At 45.2% G+C, this 19,465-nt stretch overlaps 1 protein-coding gene across 2 annotated transcripts in view; it reads left to right on the forward strand.

Moving 5' to 3' along the window:
* CACNA1H (calcium voltage-gated channel subunit alpha1 H) overlaps nucleotides 1–19,465 on the forward strand; it is a 203,668-nt gene that overhangs the window by 55,491 nt on the left and 128,712 nt on the right. For both annotated transcript variants that reach the window (XM_032762698.2, XM_075069148.1), the window contains exons 6-7: nucleotides 11,842–11,934; nucleotides 14,545–15,334. In XM_032762698.2, coding sequence (XP_032618589.1) covers nucleotides 11,842–11,934; nucleotides 14,545–15,334 — 883 coding nt within the window. The remainder of the gene's footprint in view (nucleotides 1–11,841; nucleotides 11,935–14,544; nucleotides 15,335–19,465) is intronic.

Consider the following 19,465-nt stretch of genomic DNA (forward strand, 5'->3'; position numbering starts at 1 on the left):
TCATCCAGCTTGGTCTACAACTCCTGCCTATGGTTTTTTTCCCCTTTCTTGGGATGCAGGCTTCTGATAGTTTCTGTAGCTGCGACTTAAAGTAATTCCAGGCCTTCTCCGCATTTAGATCCACAAGTTCTTCAGTCCAATCCACTTCCCTAATTTCCTTAATTCTTTAAAGCTAGCCCTTGAGAAGTCAAAAACCCTAGTCCTATTTTTGTTTATCCTTCCATCTAGTTTGAACTGAATTAGCTCATGATCACTCGAACCAAGGTTGTCCACTACAACCATTTCTTCTATGAGGTCCTCACTGCTCACCAAAACCAAATCTAAAATGGCATCCCCTCTTGTGGCTGTATTTCAGTCCCGAGAGAAGTTTATATACCATTTAAGGGCTTTTACGATTGGAAAGCCCTATGGAAATTAGTCAGACTGCGAGATTGGGGTGCAGACCTTAAACTTCGGGAGGGTTTTGGTTTCAGGCCCATCTCAAACACAAGGGCCTGTCACTTTTCATGCACCATTTCTCCAAGAAGTAGAGTTAATCAAGTCGGATAAGCAGCGTGTATCTAGTCCTTCGTCAGAAGGCTCCAGTGAGGGAATTCTCTGTGGAGGCTGTTATATACACTGCTGCTGTCACTGAAAAAACCCAGTAGTGTGCAAGAGAGGCTTGGCAAGCAAGCAGCATGACAAGAATGCCCAGGAAAGGAAATGCAGAATCACCTTCTCAAAGAAAAATGCCTGAAATACTGAGTCATATTAAAGGAGCTGTCAGTGACCACGAGAGTCCTATGTGTTATCTTGATCACATGCCTAGGCAATGGAGAACTTCTGGCTGCCATTTAGTTTAAAAAATGTTGTAGCAAAATGTTTAGGGTGTTTTTTTTGTGGGGGGAAGGAGTTAAACAAATGATTTCATGAAACCAACTTAAATTTGCAATTTTGATTTCTGCATTTTTTGCCAAAATTTTCTGACCAAAAACCTTCACCCAGCTCTAATGTAGTGTTCCCGCTTGATTTGAGTGGCCCCTGCTGTCCACATCAAAGGGAAACCAACATGGGTTATAGACTCGCTGGCTTAAAAAGTTCCTTGAGAAACTTTTCTCTTACTTGGGAATCCTTCCAGTTATGCTGGAGTGGAAGCAACATAGACTCATAGAAATGGAAGGCTGGAAGGGACCCCAGGAGGTCATCTCGTTTATCACCCCTCTCCCCCCATGCTGAGGCAGGATTTAAGTATACCTAGGCTGTCTCTGACAGATGTTTGTCTAACTTCTTAAAAATTTCCATCATCATCCCATCCCGTTCAAAGCAAAACCTGCAGCAAGTCTGATATATGCTTCTAGAGCCATTCTCAAGAAGATCCAAAAGTCCCTCATGCTAGTCCGTGTTAATGATTTTCAGCCTAGATGAGCTCCAGTTGAGGACATGGTGTGCAGAGTTTTGAACACTGTCCTCCTTGGAAGTAATAACGGCTGCACTAGAATCTACCAGTAATCAGAGTAATTTTGCAGGCATCCCACTTGTCATGCATTGTGAAGGAGGAGTTAATTCAGAGTTGGGGGAGAATTCTAGCCCATGCAGCATGCACAGTTATTTTTGTGTGTAGCTGTAGTCAAAGTGAGGATCTTCTGTGAGTTCCATATTGGCTTGGATTCCATTTTTCTTTCTAAGGGAATTGGTCTGTGCAGGCTTTGCCTTTCAGTTTTGATACCTTTTCAGACTGGTTTATGGTTCTCAGTTAAATACATTCGCTGTGCATAAAGTATTTTACAAAAGCCATGAAGACCAAGGATAATTATCATGGTAAATCAAACCTCATTAATATGCACTGAGATATGATTTGTTGTTATAGCCAGCATTCATCTAAAATTGGCAATCCTTAGGATATAAGGATTTTGCATTATTTAGTGCAGAATGGATAGGCAGTCAGATAGCATCCTCCTCATTACAGAAGTTGCTGTTGGAATTAGATAATTTCATTCAAAGGCATCATTTTCTGCTCCTTGCCGCCAAAGTTGATAGGTCCTCAAATTCGCTGGCCATGGCTGCTATCAGGTTCAACAGCAAAGGGAGAGTAGGGGGCATTCGTTTTAAAGAGACAGGGTCTGCTATTTTGAAATAAAAATGTATAGGCTAAAATCCTGGCCTCAGTGGCAGAAACCACCTGGAAAGGAGGGAGTGGTGTTTGGTTGTCTTCACTGCAAAAAAGGTGGGGGAAAGTGTGTCCTTGATGTATGTGTCCTTAACTCAGACCATGGTACATTGACCTGATAACCACTTATTTATCAGAGAAAGCCAGCAGTGTATGAACCATATTTGCTGGAGCCATGGATGTATACATCAAACACCAAGGTCATCGACAGGCATCAGACTCAGGGCTTTCAACAGTAGAAGCACAAGCCCCTATAGTTTCATCTTAAGGGGTGACTCTGTTAGCTGGCACTACATAGCAGACTTGGATCCTCACTAGGACCAAGAGTGAGAGGGAAGCTTGATCAAATGTACCCGTTGAAGTCAATGGGAGTCTTTCCATAGACTGCAATGGGCTTTGAATCAGGCACTAAGGCAGCGTGTTAATTTCTTTCTTTCTTTTTCTCCAGAGTAGTTCCCCAGTTTTGCTTTTAAACTGAGTTCACATTGAAATTAGAAACTCCTTTTCCATGGGGAGCCACTCACTGGAGTAGAATCAAGAAAGAGAAGGTACAGGGAGGTGGTCATAAGCCTTCAGGAACTTTTGAATATTTAGGTGCAAATTCTGCCCTCTGGGGTAAGCTTGCATTCTCATTGAGCTCAGTAGGATTGCATGGTTATTGGCCACAGGATCAGGAAAACAGCTGGGTAAATAAGAGATTTTTTCTTAAATGGTCATTCTGAAAAATCAGTTGTTTCAGGTCAAAGCCGAAAATGAAGTTTTTTAGAAATGTTGTGTTTAAAAAAGTAAAAGTTTAAGTTAAAACAAAACATTCTGTTTCAATTCTGAGCATTTTTTAACATTTATTATTTTTTAAAATAAAACAAAAAGAAATCTTGAAATGAAAAAGCCATTTTGAATCAAAAAATAGAAACTTTTTTTTTGGAAAAAGTCAAAATGAAACGCTTCCATTTTTTTATAAAGTTTGGGGTTTTCTTCCCCTAAATGAATGAATTTGCTAAATATTTTGGTGTCACCACATTTGCATTTTTCACTGGAAAAAAGTTTTGATTGAAAAATATCAGCTCTAAAAGGGAGCCTTTCTTTGAACAGGGCTATGGGAAAAAATGGCTGATGTTTGAAACTTGCTAGAAAAGTGGTCTGTGTTTAGCAAGAGGAGGGAAAAAGTTACAGATGTCCCAAACAATCACTTCTGAGCATCTCTGGGTATCTAATATGATTTTAATATTCCCTTTGTGACAACATTGCACCATATTACTGTCCTTCCTGAGAGTCCTAGTGAAAGAATTCCTGGGGCCCTGTGCTAGAACGGAGGCTGCTAACAGGCCACTCCTTGGACAGTTTGTTTGTTTGTTTGTTTGTTTGTTTTGGGTTGGGTTTTTTTGCCACAAGGGGACTGAGTCTCCTGAATCTGAGAGTCAAGCTGGGTTTTTTCTATTTTGTGCATTTTTCTCTATTATGCACAATCCTAGACCCAACTAAATGTGTTAGAGATCTGGTAAGAGTATTATGGAGCTGTCCAATGACATAATACATGTCTATTTGGGGTAGGATTCCATTGGCAGTGGGAGGGAGAAAGAGAACCCAGCTTAACTTTCAGATCCCAGTGTGACTTTGCAATTCTGGATATTGGAGGGGAAAGAATGACGGCATCCTTTTATTTGTAAGTGGAGCAAATTTGGTTGGGAGCCATTGAAAGAGAATGAACATGCTCCACAATGCTGATTTTTTTGCAATCACTTTTCAGAGTAAATTAACACTTTGCAAGACTCCCAAGTTCTAACGAGAAGGTTAAGTATGCTTTGCAAAGTAACACGAGCCTCAAAGTGCAGGAAGAAATACCTATTCAGAGGATATTACTCAAAGTAATAAAAGCTGTTTTTCTGCCCATAGAGATTACTTAATAGCGTGTGTCATGGGGAAATAATTAAAATTATGAATTGAACTTGAAAAATATAGTTCATGATTTGATTAGCTGCCAAGCACTCTGCATCGGAAAAGTAATACTCCATTATTCACTGGTCAGAGCTTGTTAGTCAAATCAATATGCCCATGAAAGGGCAAAATACATCGAAAAAAGCCCTTCAAAAATCCATGCTAAAGGCTGTGTAAATTTACTGCGAGCATTGTGGTAATTAATTAGCTCCCACAGTTTATGATGTCTTCAGAACTCATCTTGACAAGGTTCATAGAATCCTCCTAGTAGGGCCAGCAAAATTGAGAGATAAGTGGTATGAAAAACAGACCAGATCACAGACTCTCTGTCCAGTCAAAATAATGGATTTTGATCCAGATAGTCTCCATTTTGCACAGAAAGAACCCAGCTTGAGCAGAAAGGCCGAGTGGAAATGTGTATATTTGAATATATGTATATAAATGTTGACTGATACATCAGTTAAGATGATCCTGGCATGCAAGGATCCCAAAACGTTTTGTTAACGTTTAGGATTCAATCCTGCATTAGACCCTGATTCAGAAAGGCAAGCGTATGCTTAAGTGCCTTGCTGAATCAGGTCCTAAACTTTTGAAATGAACAAGCAAGGGACTTGACTAAGAGGTCAGAGCAGGAAATAGAACCCAGGAGTGCAGGCTTCTAGTTCCTTGATCTAACTATTAGGCAACATTTTCCTCCCAAACATCGTAAGAATGGCTCTACAAGTCAAGCTAGCTCAAATGATTACAAAAGCAGAGTTTCCTGATGTTTAAGGTCAAGTGTCAGAGATGAGGCCAGTATTTAGTAGGCTAGGCATTTAGTACTTAGCTTGTAGGCTTCCCTTCACAAGGTAGTTTTTGCCAACTTCTCCATTGATTAGCCTGAATTCAAGATTCATTTCTATCTGCAGCCGTCTGTCTGGCACTCACCCATAGTGCTTTATAATATACAGAGAAGACTTAAGTGTTTCAAAAGTAACATTGACTTTCCTGGTTAAAGAAGTTTATGGGGTTTGAGTTTTTTTTCCCTCTTTCAAAAACTGACACTAAAGAGAAGAAAAACCTGACCTCAAGCTGGGCTGTGGCCAAGTCTCTGCATACACTTTGGCAGAGCTCGGAGACAATGCTTTGATGGTGAAAACTTGTAGACGCACAGTAAGAAGTAATTCCGGAAAGAGAGTTAAAGTGATCTGGTGACTGACAGAGAAAAACTAGGTAAACTGTCTCCCATTGAACAGTGAGGATGCCTGACTTAATAGGTACTGGCTTTAATCTACATCTCACCCTTATGACTTTAGACCTAAAATCTTACGCTGATTCTGACTGACTTGAACAGAAGGCCTGATTCTGCTCCCACTTACATTGCTATAAATCAATGGCATTAGGACAGTGTAAATATAACAGGAGATTCAGTCCCAGGATAATTGCGATTTTGTCTTCACTACAAAGTTTTGCTGGCCTAGCTATGTCAGGAAGGGGTGTGAAACACTCACAACCCCTAGCAAAAACCCTAGTGTAGACACAAAGAATCCTTTTGCCAGTATATCTTACGTTGTTCAAGGAGGTAATTTAACTGCACCACCAACTCCTCCTTTTGTTGGTATAACCTGCCGCTCCGCTAGAGGCTTTGCCAGCATAGCTTATATCAGTATGCCTATGGCAGCAGAGCATTTGTAGTGTAGACAAGCTCTAAGGGAGGGATTGTGTACACATTGCATTAGTCTGCACCAGAAGGGTACACATTTTAATCCACACTAGCATATCATGCACTAAGTGGCCCCTATGAACCCTGGTGGCACCCACGAAAAGTTTCCCTACTGCATGGTAACATAGGTCTGTTTGAAACTGGGCTACATTAGTGCATACTGGGGAGATTTTAGCGCATGCCAGCAGGATCCACATGGGCCAGTTATTGTGTGACACACTAGTGTGGACTAAAATGAAAACCACACTGGTGTGGACTAAAGCACCATGTAATCAGGCCCAGAGAGACTTTGTTGTTGTGATTCTCTTCTCTTGCCTATTGCGCACCAGTATAATGCCATTGAGTAACTCCTGATATAGGGCCTGATGCAAAGCTAAAGGAAGTCAAAGCATGTATTTCTGTTAGCTCCAGTGAGCTTTGGGCCAAGTCCTTGCACTGATGTGAGCAGAGAATCAGGCCCTAGCATGTCAATGGCTGGAACAGGAAGCAGGGTTTTAGCACCCACTTCTGTTGGGATTTGGGTGGTTTAATCCACCCCTCACCAAGCTGAAAACATACAGATGAGAGTTAAGGGAGTGGTGAAAGCAGACAGGGATAATCCAGGTTCTGTCCTATAGGACCTTCATCTGCCTTGCATAACAGTCCCCATTTTCTGCCCAGGTCTTCGTAAACTAAATCCCTTCCTGATGCAAAGGGGGCAGCTTTTCTTTCCCTCTCCGTCTCCAGCATGTTATTGCAATTGGCAGCGCCCTAGCTTGCCAATCATCTTAATTGAATCTTTCAGCTATTTCCCTCCAGCTGCCGTTTTTGGTTTGCTGCGTATCTCGCACAAATCTTTTTCATCAGAGCAGAATTAGGAAACGTGTTTCTTGCTGCCTTATCTGTGTTGATAAATAATTGCATGTTGCATCTATGGGAGGCTTTGAACTGGTACATTTTGGAGGGGCTGTTTAATATGTCTGTCTGTGAACAATTCTGACTTGAACTGAATTTAATTATTGAGCATAGATTGACATGATTGTAAAGCACAGGGAAAGGTGCTTTGGGTCCTTGGAAGATATTTAGAAGTGGCTTGGAGGAACGAGTGGGGATAGTGTCAGCTGGGTTAATCACATTGGAGACTGGAAGTGGGAGGAGAGTAATTTCCATTGAACAGAGTAGGTGATATGACATTCAGGGTACCTGAAGGGGAAGTCACAAGCAATATGGTGCTGAAAAAAAGTCTGATTTTTATGGGCAATATAGAGTATTCTTGACATAATCGCCAACTGTTTTTGGTCTGGGGACATAAATAAGGGATCAGATTCTGTTTTCCAATGGGCACCGTCAATCCAGAGCAATCCCATGAAAGTTAAGAGAGTTACTCTGGATTTACAGCAGTGTACTCTGGAATTTCACTATGGGCAGCTGAGTTTCTTCCTAAGAATCAACCTGGGTAGTTCATTTTATCTAAACCAGTGATGAACAAAAGCCTCGAGGCCTGGTTCCCCCTGTAAAGGGGCATTAAAACAGGTGAAAATTCTATTTTGAGCCTTTACACTGCCCGTGTCGCCTAAAGGGCCTTAATGTAAATGAGAGACTCTAAAAGTATAGAGGCTTCTTTCAACTCAGGCAAGCATCCATGTGGTGGACTTTGCCCTACCTTTATGATTAGAAAATGTAGCTGGACATCTTGTGAGGACCTAGCTTGTTGTTGAGATTTCCAGTGGTTCCTGGTTCCAGCCACCTTAGAAATCCCTCAGGAATAAACTTTCCAAGGGTATTTCTGCACTTGACATTGTGTGCGCATTGTAAGAATGAATCCACCAGGAGCCAGTCACATCTGCATCACTTTGTTTTGCAAATGACTCAGCAAGGCGAGTCCTAATGACATGTTGAATATTCTGGAAGTTGGTTGACTGTTTTCGGCCGCTGCAGCAGAAATCTGGTGTGTTGACTGACAGCAGTTGGAAATGATGTGTAATGCACGAGAAGAAAAACCCTCTATTAATGCAAAGATTCAGTTCTCCCTCCATACACACTCCTGAGTTCCTGAAGCTGTTTCTCAGGCCATGGCTACACTGGAGAGTAGCAGCGCTGTTGGTGGGTTTACAGCACTGCAACTTAGTAACTGTCCACACCTGCAAGGCACATCCAGCGCTGCAACTCCCTGGCTGCAGCGCTGGCTGTACACCTGGTCTGCTTGGGGTTATAACAATTGCAGCGCTGGTGATGCAGTGCTGCTCGTCAAGTGTGGCCACCAAAAGCGCTGTAATTGCCTCCAGGGTATTAGGAGGTATCCAGATGCCTGTTCACAACAAACCAGAGAGTGGCTGAACTCCGGGCACCCGGAGCTGCTTATCTAAAAACAAACACAGCTCCTGTTTGCTCGAGCGGCGAGCGGGGGGGGGACAGGGGAATTGCTTTGGAATGTTCACAGCTGTTTGCTTGAGGAGAGAGGGAGGGGGGAGTCCGTGTTGAGCCGCTGCTTATGTGGTCTGAAGGCTATTAGGAGCGCAAATTTGCATTTAGTGATAAGAGAGGGGGTGGGGGAAGGGTCGAAACTTTTAAAATGATTGAAGGTAGGTGCTGTGTATCTTCCAGGCCTTAGAACTTGCAAGAGCGAGGAGCTGACAACAGTGTCGCTCCAAAAATCCGCTCTCTCTGTCTCCCCACGCTCCTGTCACACTCCACCCCACCACCTCTTTTGAAAACACGTTGCAGCCACTTGAATGCTGGGATAGCTGCCCACAATGCACCACTCCCAACAGCGCTGCAAATGCTGCAAATGTGGCCACACTGCAGTGCTTGGTCGCTGTCAGTGTGGCCACACTTCAGCACTTTCCCTACACAGCTGTACGAAGACAGCTGTAACTCCCAGTGCTGTACAGCTGTAAGTGTAGCCATGGCCTCAGGCACTGCACTTCATAGCGCCTCAGGAATTGGACCACAGAGCAGCCTTCATTGAGATGCCTCTGCCATTTAATCATTTTGCTACATTTGATTTGAGGTTTGCCAGCCAAACTCCCATTCAGTGAAGAGGTATATCCAATATGTTTTGGGTCCCTGGGCTCATTTTTCATCACCAAGTGTAAACGGATAGAACACCTGTTACCACAGCTGTTACAGTGCGACTCCAAAAGACTCACTGAAAGAAGGGAGAGAAATAAAATAAAATCTTGAGCACTACAGGGGAGCCCACCTTCTTGGGTAACTGGCAGCAGTTTGATATACAGTAAAAACTGTGTTCTCTGGCACTTTATCAACCAAAACGCTCTAGAAACCGGCATTTCTGATATCTCCCTATACAAATCTTCAATAAGGTTGCCAGTTGTCCAGGAACACCTGGTCGAAAAGGGACCCTGGCAGTTCCAGTCAGCAGTGCTGACTGGGCGGTTCAAAGTCTGGTTGGTGCAGGGCCGGCAGGCTCCCTGCTTGGCTCCTTATGGTTCTCCGGAAGTGGCAACATGTCTACTGCTCCTTGGCAGAGAAACGGCCACAGGGGGTCCGTGTGTTGCCCTGCCCTGAGTGCTGGCTCTGCAGCTCCCATTGGCTGGGAGCCACAGCCAGTGGGAGCTGTGGAGATGGTACCTGCAGGCAGAGGCAGCATGTAGAGCCACCTGACCACACCTCGGCCTAGGAACTGAGGGACGTCACCGCTTGCGGTAGCTGCCCAAGGTGAGTGCCGACCAGATTCAGCACCCCAAAACCCCTCCCGTGCCCTAACCCCTGCCCTGAGCTCCCTCCCGCACTCAAACTCCCTCCCAGAGCCCACACCCTGCACCCCCTCCCATGCCCCATCCCTAAGCCCCCTCCCGCACCCAACCTCCCTCCCTCCATTGGTAAGTATAACAGTTAACTAGAATTTTTGACTAACCAGAACCCCCCATACCCCCAACATGCCGGATAACAAAGCTTTTGCTGTACTACCATGCTGCCTGCCAACTTGATCTTCTTGGATTCCCTGTGAAACAGCACAAGTAATTAGTGCTGGAGACAATCCTCTGCCTGGCATGGCACATGCCTGCTAGGGATTCAGATGAAAGAAATTTTGTTCTGTGCAAATGTTTCGACCACATTCAACACAAGGCAGAAAACAGCAGATTCAGAGCCTGAGCCTGCTGTCATGTCAGATTTACACCACTGAATCGGATAGGGATACTCTTGACTTCCAGTGACTGAAGCGAGAGGAGAATCAGGTGCGTGTAGTTTTCTGTCTCTTTAAACTATCTCCCCTTCAGCACATGTGTAAAATAAGGGCGAGATATGTGAAGGGGGAAGATGATTGAAACTTTCTATTCCGCCAGGTTTGGGGTGATCCTGGGTACAGTGTTGTGAGAACACTGACAGTCATGCTGTTGCATAGAAAATCAAACCACAAGGATCCATGTTTATTTCAGCTCCATTAGAAAAACGAAGGAGGAAAGGAGCTACATACCAATGGGTATGTCTACATTGCAATGTAATCTTAGGGTTTGTGGAACTTGAGGCAGCGGACTCTGGGTTAGAGAACCCAGGACTTGAGCATCTACACTGATTGTCGAACCTAGGTTAAGAATTTTCTAACCCAGGCCTGAACCTGAGGCTCCAGCATCCCCACTGCAGTACACAGACCTGAATCCAACCAACAATATCCCAGATTTCCTTGCGCCCTCCCAAAATGTGGCCACTCTAGCCCTTTGTTCATGATGCAGCATGGGAAAACTTGACTGTCCACCAAACTTAACTGTCCAGAAGACAAAGAAAGTTGGCCCATAGGATTGTGGGATACTTTTGACAGGCTCCCAAAGCACAAGTCCAGTGGGGCTGCGTCTACACTGCAAAGCCATAGGGTTTGAACCCCTTATCCTGTCTTGACTCAGGCTCAGAACCTTCATCCCTTTGGGGTGCTGAGACCCTGGGTCCAAGCCCTGGGTTAGCGCGATTTGTGTGTGGACAGAAGAAAGGTTAGGCTCGAGCTTGAGTTTGAACACTGGGCTTACACTGCAGTGTAGACAGACCCTATATTCCTTGCACATGCAATTCTCCCACTTTAAGGCTACTTATGCAATACCAACTAAAGTGGGAGAAGTCAGATTGACTCTCTCTCAATGGCTGTAACCAGAGCTTTGCATAGATTCCTTTTATAATCTACCTGCTAATATGCCTATATGCGTATTAGACCTGATTCTGATCTCATTCACACCAGTGTCAATCTAGCGTAACTGTATGACTATCGTGGATCTCAGTTACCCCACTTCAAATGTGGTGTAAATCTGGAGGAATGTCATCAGAGTCAATGGCGCCAGTCCAAGTATGCACTGGTGTATAACTGAGGACAGAATTTGGCCCTGTGTCTAGTTTACTGCCAGTAAATTCATAATCAGGTGTATTGATTGTGCAAAGAAGGCAGGATCAGACCTAGCACAGGGTGTGAAATGTTGCAATGAATGTTAGGCTGCATTTTAATTAAATAAATAGCTGGGATGACGCAGCAGCTGTTACTTCGCTCTGAACACTGGCGGCTTAGTGTTAATTAAATCCTCAGCTCCTTTCCTAAGCAATAGGTGATTGAAACCGCAAGGATGTAATTGATTCACAATTTAATTTAAGTAATTTTCTTTCGTTCAAACAGTTTGCCTCAGCACCAACAATAATGCAATTTTAACATTAAGCTTTGGAGTAGATATTACAAAGAACGGAGTTAAAAAAAATAAAACCTCTTTAAAATCAGGAGCCTCTCACTTTAAGTGTAATGGAACCAACAGCCGAAGATAGATTTCATGTCCCTGTCTGTATCTTTGCAGCAGCTCCTTCTGTAAGTTCTGCTTTGCACTGGCTCTGAACCAGTGCTTCAGCTGTTTCGTTGGGTTGTTTTATCAGTTTGAATCATGCTCAATTCCTTTGAAACCTTAGGCCAGTCTCTTGGCCACATGTGTAGCACTTATTACTGTGATGCTAAGCCAGCTAGGAAAGAATTACTGCGAGAACATTGACAGACTTTGCAAAGTGATAAGTAACAGGCGTCGGCAGAAGTTTGACATTAATTTTGATCCTAATTGTAACTTGTTCTTTTTTCCTCTTCTTTCTCTCCCCGTAGGTTATAACCCTGGAAGGATGGGTTGACATCATGTATTATGTTATGGATGCACATTCTTTTTACAATTTTATATATTTTATATTGCTTATAATAGTAAGTATGACTCACTGGCCATGCGCACTCTCCTGGCCCTCGTTGTTAAAGTTGTGTAAGGGCCCTTTGTTGGAGAAGAGCCAGGTGCTGTGCTGATGACCCTGTCAGCGTGTCATTCGGGCCGTGAGAGCAAACCCTGGGTGGCGTCATAAAGGTGGTTTTACTGCTGCGGGTGAGAGATTATGCCACAAAAAGCTCTGTCCTTCTTAGCAACATAAATATGATTTATGAAATATGCTGCAGCTTGTCAAACCATATAGGCTCCTCCCCTCCCTCTCTCTCGCTCTCCGAGTCTTGATCTTATAACCTTGACTTCTCCTAGCTGTTGTGCCTCGTTGCCAGGACTGCTAATGAGAATAAGCAGCACACGTCTCTTGCTTCCCACTCCCCAGCCTCCTTGACATTCCAGAAGGCAATTTGCTTATATTAGAAAGGAACTACTTGTGTAGAACCCCAGATGTCGGATTATCCTTTATTAGCAGAAATGTCTCCTGCAGGATGTCCTGAGACATCTATGCAGCAGCTATAGGTGTAATTTCCAGCACTTATAGAAATACATGCACTTGCTTTGCAGCTACTGTGCTCTAACGTTTAGTGCATAGGGCTGGGAATCAGGAGACCTGGGCTTCTATTCGGGACTCCCTCAAACATTTCTGCGTGTTCATAGCCCTTCAGAAAAACCAGAAGGCGACTAATTGGGGCTAAGGGTGACACTCTTAGTTCTTCCCAGAGGGTGCCCAGGCTGATGCTAAAGATTGGAGATTATCACTGCGTATCAGTAACCCAGTGATTTCTCCAGAGGAGGCATGGAACGATGGCCCAAATTAAATCCATAGATTTACTGCAGAGCCCAGCACGCAGGCAATGGCACCTTGAGTCTATCTCTTGACATCAATCACTTGTAAGTCTCCGTGCATTGGTTCTTGTAACAGGAATGCTGGATGTTTCCCTCAGGTTGATCTTTTGCAGTGTGCCAACCAGGGAAACAAGAGGGACGGGCAGGGAGAGAAGGGTTGAAGTCAGAATGACACCGTATCCACCAGCATGGCCTTCAGCAAAGCAAAGACAGGGGGCGTCAGTTGTGTCCTGTCCTTTTGGAGAACTCACAATCCCTTATGAGCTCCACTGCCCTTGACTAGCCCTGTCTCCCTCTTCTTAGAAGGATACTATGTGCCTGTCAGGCAATGTGACCTGAATAGAAGGCAATTAATCCTTCGTTCTTGCCCATGAAATGTAAGGCCAATTCTGGTCCCAGTCACCAGACTGGAGAAAGGTCTTAGGAGAATAGCTAGGGTGCAGACTAACTCAGACAGTAAGATGCTTCACTCAGACACATACATGGAAAGCCCAGACATCAAGTGGTGCTTTTATTTACTGATTTCATTTTGGTTAATGGACTGATTTCAGTGCACCTGTGGCTGTGTCTCTGGGAGCCAGTGAAAACCACGCCCACCATAGATGAATATGCATATATAGCTCCGAGTGGGGGTAAGCCAGTGAGTTAACTCACTGGCTGGGGAGGGGCCAATAAAGATCCTAACTCTACAGGTTATATCACCTCGCTTTCCTCAGGCCTTGCTTTATTTCCACAAACAAACCGCATCAACTCAAACTCTGGGTAATGACCACCCAAGGACTTTCCAGCATCAGCCAGCTGAGAGGAGAGTGGGTGATGTCTACACTGCAGCTATAGGTATAATTCCCAGCGCAGGGAGATGTATGTGCAGTAGCTTTGCACACAAAAAATAGCAGTGTAGCCTGGCACAAGCAACAGGGTGGGCTAGACACCTGAGTACATACCAAGGGTTTTGGGTGGAATCGTACTGGGGCCACTGCCCTTCCCGCTGCCCGCACCACCGCAGCTACACTGTATTTTTAGTGTGCCACCTCAATCAGAGCTAGCGCAGGTATGTCTACCCAAGCTGGAAATTACAGCTCCAGTGTAGACATACCCTTTGTCTCCTTAGCACCAGCTTCCCCTTTCCTTTTATGACCCTGCTTGGATCAGCTATGTGATCGGAAGGCATTTATTAACTGCTGCTACACTGGAGCTCCCTTACTCTTTGTTATGAGGGGATAAACCTGAAAGGACTCTCTAGATGGGTGGTTGAATCCTGGCGCTGGTGTCTCAGAAATCAGAGTACATCATGCCGATGGGTAAGTGAGTTAAAAAGAAGAGGGGACATATTGGCAGTTCCAGTACTAGAGAGAGCATGAAACACAAACTACAGAACTTCCTCTCTGCATGTTGGCCAGCTGCTTGCTAGTTAAATGATGTATTTCTCAGCAGTACTTTGGTTAAATTTTGTTTTGTAGGTCCCACTATAACCTATGTCAGTCTTGGGTTTGAGGGGCGGGCGTTTAAAAGTAAAGATCTCCCTTGTTGCCGCTGAAATAGCGTAAAAGACCATAAGTGCAAATCTAAAACCTTTAGTGTAATTAATACAGCACTTGGTTCTCCAGCAGCAGACCTGGGTATTCGGCATGATGGGCAAATCCTGATATTAAAATGAGCCCAGCAAATATTCTGACTTCCCTGGGGGCAACTTGGTGTATTTGGTGGGTGCCTCTTGGTAAAATTGCTGATTCCTCTCTTCTTGGCTTCCCCAGGTTGGTTCTTTCTTCATGATTAACTTGTGCCTGGTTGTGATAGCAACACAGTTTTCCGAAACAAAGCAGCGGGAGAACCAGCTGATGAAGGAGCAGCGTGCCCGCTACCTCTCCAATGACAGCACAATCGCCAGCTTCTCGGAGCCGGGCAGCTGCTACGATGAGCTTCTCAAATATATCTGCCACATCTTCAGGAAGGTAAAGCGGCGGACGTTACGTCTGTACAACAACTGGCAGAGCAAGCGCCGGAAAAAGGTCAACCCCAACAGTGCCCCCAATGGGCAAAGCCGCAGAAGCAAAAAACGCATCACCTCCATTCACCACCTCATCCACCACCATCACCACCATCACCACCACTACCATATCAGCAATGGGAGCCCTCGGGGGCTACGTTCCAACCCTGAGATCTGTGACCTGGAGCTGAAGGTCATGCAATCTGGGAGCCAATTGATGCTTCCGTCTCCATCCCCCAACCTGTGTAGCCCTCCTCCTCATCTGGATTCAGAGTCTGTCCATAGCATTTACCATGCCGACTGCCACGTCGAAGGACCCCAGGTGAAATGCAAGTCTTCCAATACCCCTGCAAGTATTAAACTGACCACTGGACTCACCACCAACCATGGAAATATGAATTATCCAACCATCTTGCCTTCTCCAGCTAGCAAAGACAGTTCTGCCCCGGTACCCAAAGGGAAGAAAAGTGGCAGCAGCCCTGTGGCCATGGTTAATAGCCCAGTGAGTCTGAATCCAGCTCCTTTTGAGAAGCTCCGTCAACTGATGGGAGAACATGGTAAGGACAAAGGACTTGATGTCCTGCTTGGAATCAGTGGGCAAGGGGTGAATGGTCTGATGAGATTTGTAGGAAAGGGTCTTCAAGGGCTAACTGGAGCCCAATTTCATATCTTCATGGGAGCTCTGACCTTCCTTATAACTGGGGATGGGTGAACCTCACAGGGCTCAGAGTTCAGGTTCAGGGTAGCCAAGCGCTCAAGAGTTTGCATGCTTGTCTAAAGCTCATCAGAATTAGCCCATCTTGGTTCTGCGAAATGGAGCCTGAAGAGAGAGAACAGGCTTTGTATGGGGCCCTATTGAAACCCAGAGGAAAATAAAAATCCTGGGGAGAAAAAATGAAGCCAATGCTTAGCTGTGAGTGAAGGGTCAGACTGGTTCTTAGTCGGTCAGAATCAGTTTGATCATTTTTCATGATGAGCCACAGTCCTCACTTAAGCTAGTGGGGAATCCTGGGTGGACTGCAGGGTTTGGGTCAATGAGGTTGCATCAGGCTCTAGTGCAGCTGTAAACTTTCTCACCTGTCCCTCTCCCCTCTGATTTCCAGAAAGTTGTGCCTGCAAAATTGGGTTCAGGGCAAGATGTCCTTTGGGCTCCTATTTTATATTTGTTTGTTTGTTTTTTGACATATAAAATGCCCCCTTGCCCGCACTGAGACCTGCGGCAACTAAATGAAAAAATCAGGGATTGTTAATTATGGGGGCTGTATTGGGACGGGGGGAGGGGGGTGGAATGGATGAAATCTCGGGAGCAGTGACATGAGGACAAAGCCAGTAAAGGTGCAGGGCACTAACTGGAGAGCAGATGAGCGCACACAGGAGATTTCCTGAACAGTGTAAGTGGAGAAGCCAGGAATAAGCCAAGTTCGGGTCTGTACACTTTGTTATGCTCTACCTTCTGCTGTCTGGCTGGTTTGAAGTATGCAGTGTGAATGCGCAGACAGCAAGCCCTAAGCAAGACTGACCGCCTCTTTCTCACTGCTATGAAACAAACAGCTTGTTGCTTTGCACCAGAGAACGGCGTTTCCTGGAGTTTCCCTCTTTGCTCCCACCCAAAATGAAAATTCACTGCCTGGAATCCGGTCTCCAGTGCGGCAGTGATGAATGAGGATAGAATGGGCCTGAGGAAACCTCCTATAAAGCATCTGCTCCTCTAAATCAGCAGCCTGGCAGGTTCTGCTCCAAGCAGAAGCAGCCGGCCCTGGTGGCTTCGTTTATTTCTGATCTCTGATCTTTTGTCCCTGACGTTACAAGCCGAATGTGAAACCCTCAGTCTCGCTCCTTGTCAGCCTCTGATAAACTGATTTATCAAAGTAAACCACTGTCTTTGGAGTAGTTTCTCTTGCTGTTCTGTGCATATCCCCCTGGGCAGCTGGCTTCCAAGGAAAGCTTGGATGTCAGCTGTCTATGCTGCATGAGTTTCACCCTGTGTGCAGACTGTATTGCACCTCTTTTGGCATGTTTCTCGAGTCTTTGGTTAAAAGGGAAGAGTCCACTCTATATGCTGCACCATTCCATGTGCTCATTTGCAAAAGGGGACAGAAAAATGAATCTCCGTAAATGAAAAGAAAAATGGAAAGAGAAGAGACCTCAAACCCTGCTTTTGTTCCACAGGGGATCCCCTGGCAGCAGAACCTGTGGGGTTCTGGTGTGCAATGGGGAGCAGTAGAGTTGCTATATGCTAGTCGTCAACAGAGGGAGGTGGGAGCAGCAGAGCCATATAAGTCTGGATCCTCTAGTCTTCCCCTGTTTTCCATTTTTCCCTGCACAGGGGAATGTGCTAGGGCTGCAAAGCTACTGCAGACTCAGAGCTCTTTTAAATCAGGGAAACGACGGCATTAACGTTAAACTTGCACATATCTTATGAACTCTTTCAACATACGTATCACTAATTGTACATTGTGTGTGGCCACATTCAGCAGTGCTGACTCTCACGGTTTTATTGTGAGTTTCATAATATTTGTTGCTTTTCTGAAAACCCCAGCTGCTGGAATCATGGGATTATGAGAGACTTTTAGTTTCCTTTTGTTTAAAAAACTGTGTCTAGCCCTCATTGTGGCAAAGAAAAGACGGAAAACGTGAACTTTAAAGTCTAAAACTACAAAAAGTAAATAAAAAGACCCCACGTTATTTTTAAAATCTCATGATTTCTAAGTCAGTCATGTGATTTTTAATGTTTGTGGTTGTCAATAGAGTTTATATTTGTCCATGCATGTACACACGCTGCTACTTAAACTAGTGATGTACATGTTAAAAGAGTTCTCGGTATGTCTTGTGGGTCAGATTGAAGGTTGTTTGTGAAATATGTTGGGTGACTCTTTCCATGTCAACATTGTTTTTAACTGAATGCACAAATGGGTAAAGCTCATGAAATTATTTATATAAATTGATATAAAATTAAATTTAAATTATTCATATAAATTACCGACACTGGACACTTCCTCCCTTTTAAAATGCTCAGTGGCAGGAAGGGTTCATTGTAACATTCTTCTGTTGCTTTTGCAAGGGTTTTATATTCATCATCGGCATGGCCTTAAATCTAAACGTTAACGACGGCTATAATGTGAGCAGGGCCAGCTCCAGGTTTTCTGCCGCCCCATTCGTGCTGCTGCATTCTTCAGCGGCACTTCGGCGGCAGGTTCATCACTCCCTCTCTTCCTCTTCGGCGGCAGTTCGGTGGCAGCACAAAGAGGAAGAGAGAGACTGAGGGACCCGCTGCCAAATTCCCACCGAAGACCCGGACGTCCTACCCCTTTGTATTGGCCACCCCAAGCACCTGCTTCCTTGGCTGGTGCCTGGAGCCAGCCCAGAGTGTGAGAATATGTATTTACTTTGAGATAAAAGCCCACACTCCTGGAAGTTGAAAGCAAAGAAACTGTTCCACGGCTGTTGCTTGAAACTCACAGTTCAAGCTGGAGGTTGGTCCTTCTGATGTGCACAAACAGCCTGGTTCTCTGTGCTTTTATGGGAGATAAGGCAGTGCCAGATTCACCTTTCACTTACACCCATGTGAATTCAGGGGCACACTAGTGACCTCGCTGGATTTTAATTTGGCTCAGCATTCTTCAAAGACCTTGCTATTAATAAGGCCATTGATAATAATACCCTGTGTTTATAGAGCCCTTTCAACTCTAAGGATACCAAAGCAGTTTAAAAACTCTATCAGAATCATATCATCTCTCGCTGAGGTGCAGCCCTCTAGAGCGTGGAACGCAGCAGCTGCTTGTCAGCGAACTGCAGAACAGTTGACAATGGGAAGTAAAGAAGAGGGTTATCAGGCATCTCTTGGTCACTTGGAAGGAGGGTGGTTCTAGGAGGAAGGACAGTTAAGTGGAATTCCCAGTGGAAATCCCTGTGACTCAAAGCCACCCAGTTGAGCACATATCTACTCTTGCCTCCTCAGGTTCTAAATCTGATTTCCAGCTTGACCAGTCTAATGTCCTATCCCTATCCCACTGGTAGGGCAGCCACTCATGCAGCCCCAGAACACTGGACATTTTAGTACTTCCAGGAATGGTGTCGGCCTTCCCCCCAACTCCTCCCAGCGTAACCCCACCCCTACCAGCATGAGGTCATGCAGCATGAGGGCGCCATTTTGAAGAGCACGCTACCCCATCCCTCATATGCATGGCATCCTCCAGCCATGATACTAGATGAACCATTTAAAAATGGGATTGCCTGGCTTAAAACTGGCTGAATGGCTTGCCTTACCCAGTGGGGATGGGGGAGAGTAAGCGACAGAGGGAGGGAGGATAGAGTGAGTGGGGGTGGGGCCTCATGGTAGGGGCTGAGTCTTGGGAAAGGGGCAGGAAAGGGGGCGGGAGAAGTTCGCAACCCTACTTGAAGATGGAGGCAAACAGCAATTGGGGGGGGGGTTGGAGAGGCCTTGAAATGCGAAGAAAGGGAGGTGACCCCTTTCTACACCATCACCCCAAGAAATATTTGCAGGGGCACTCAAACGGCTGGAGAGGCACCTTAGCAAGGCAGGGAAAGGAGTATTTCAATTGATCCAATTAAGCAAGAGCTTCATAGCCCCTAGTTCCCTCTACTAGCAACTGCTGGAGACTAATAATTCCACCACTGCTGGTCCTTGCTTCAAAAAACAGAGCGTGGCACTACGCCGAGGTGTCTCG

This window comes from Chelonoidis abingdonii, chromosome 9 (assembly GCF_003597395.2).
Source record: "Chelonoidis abingdonii isolate Lonesome George chromosome 9, CheloAbing_2.0, whole genome shotgun sequence".
In the NCBI taxonomy this organism is placed as follows: Eukaryota; Metazoa; Chordata; order Testudines; family Testudinidae; genus Chelonoidis; species Chelonoidis abingdonii.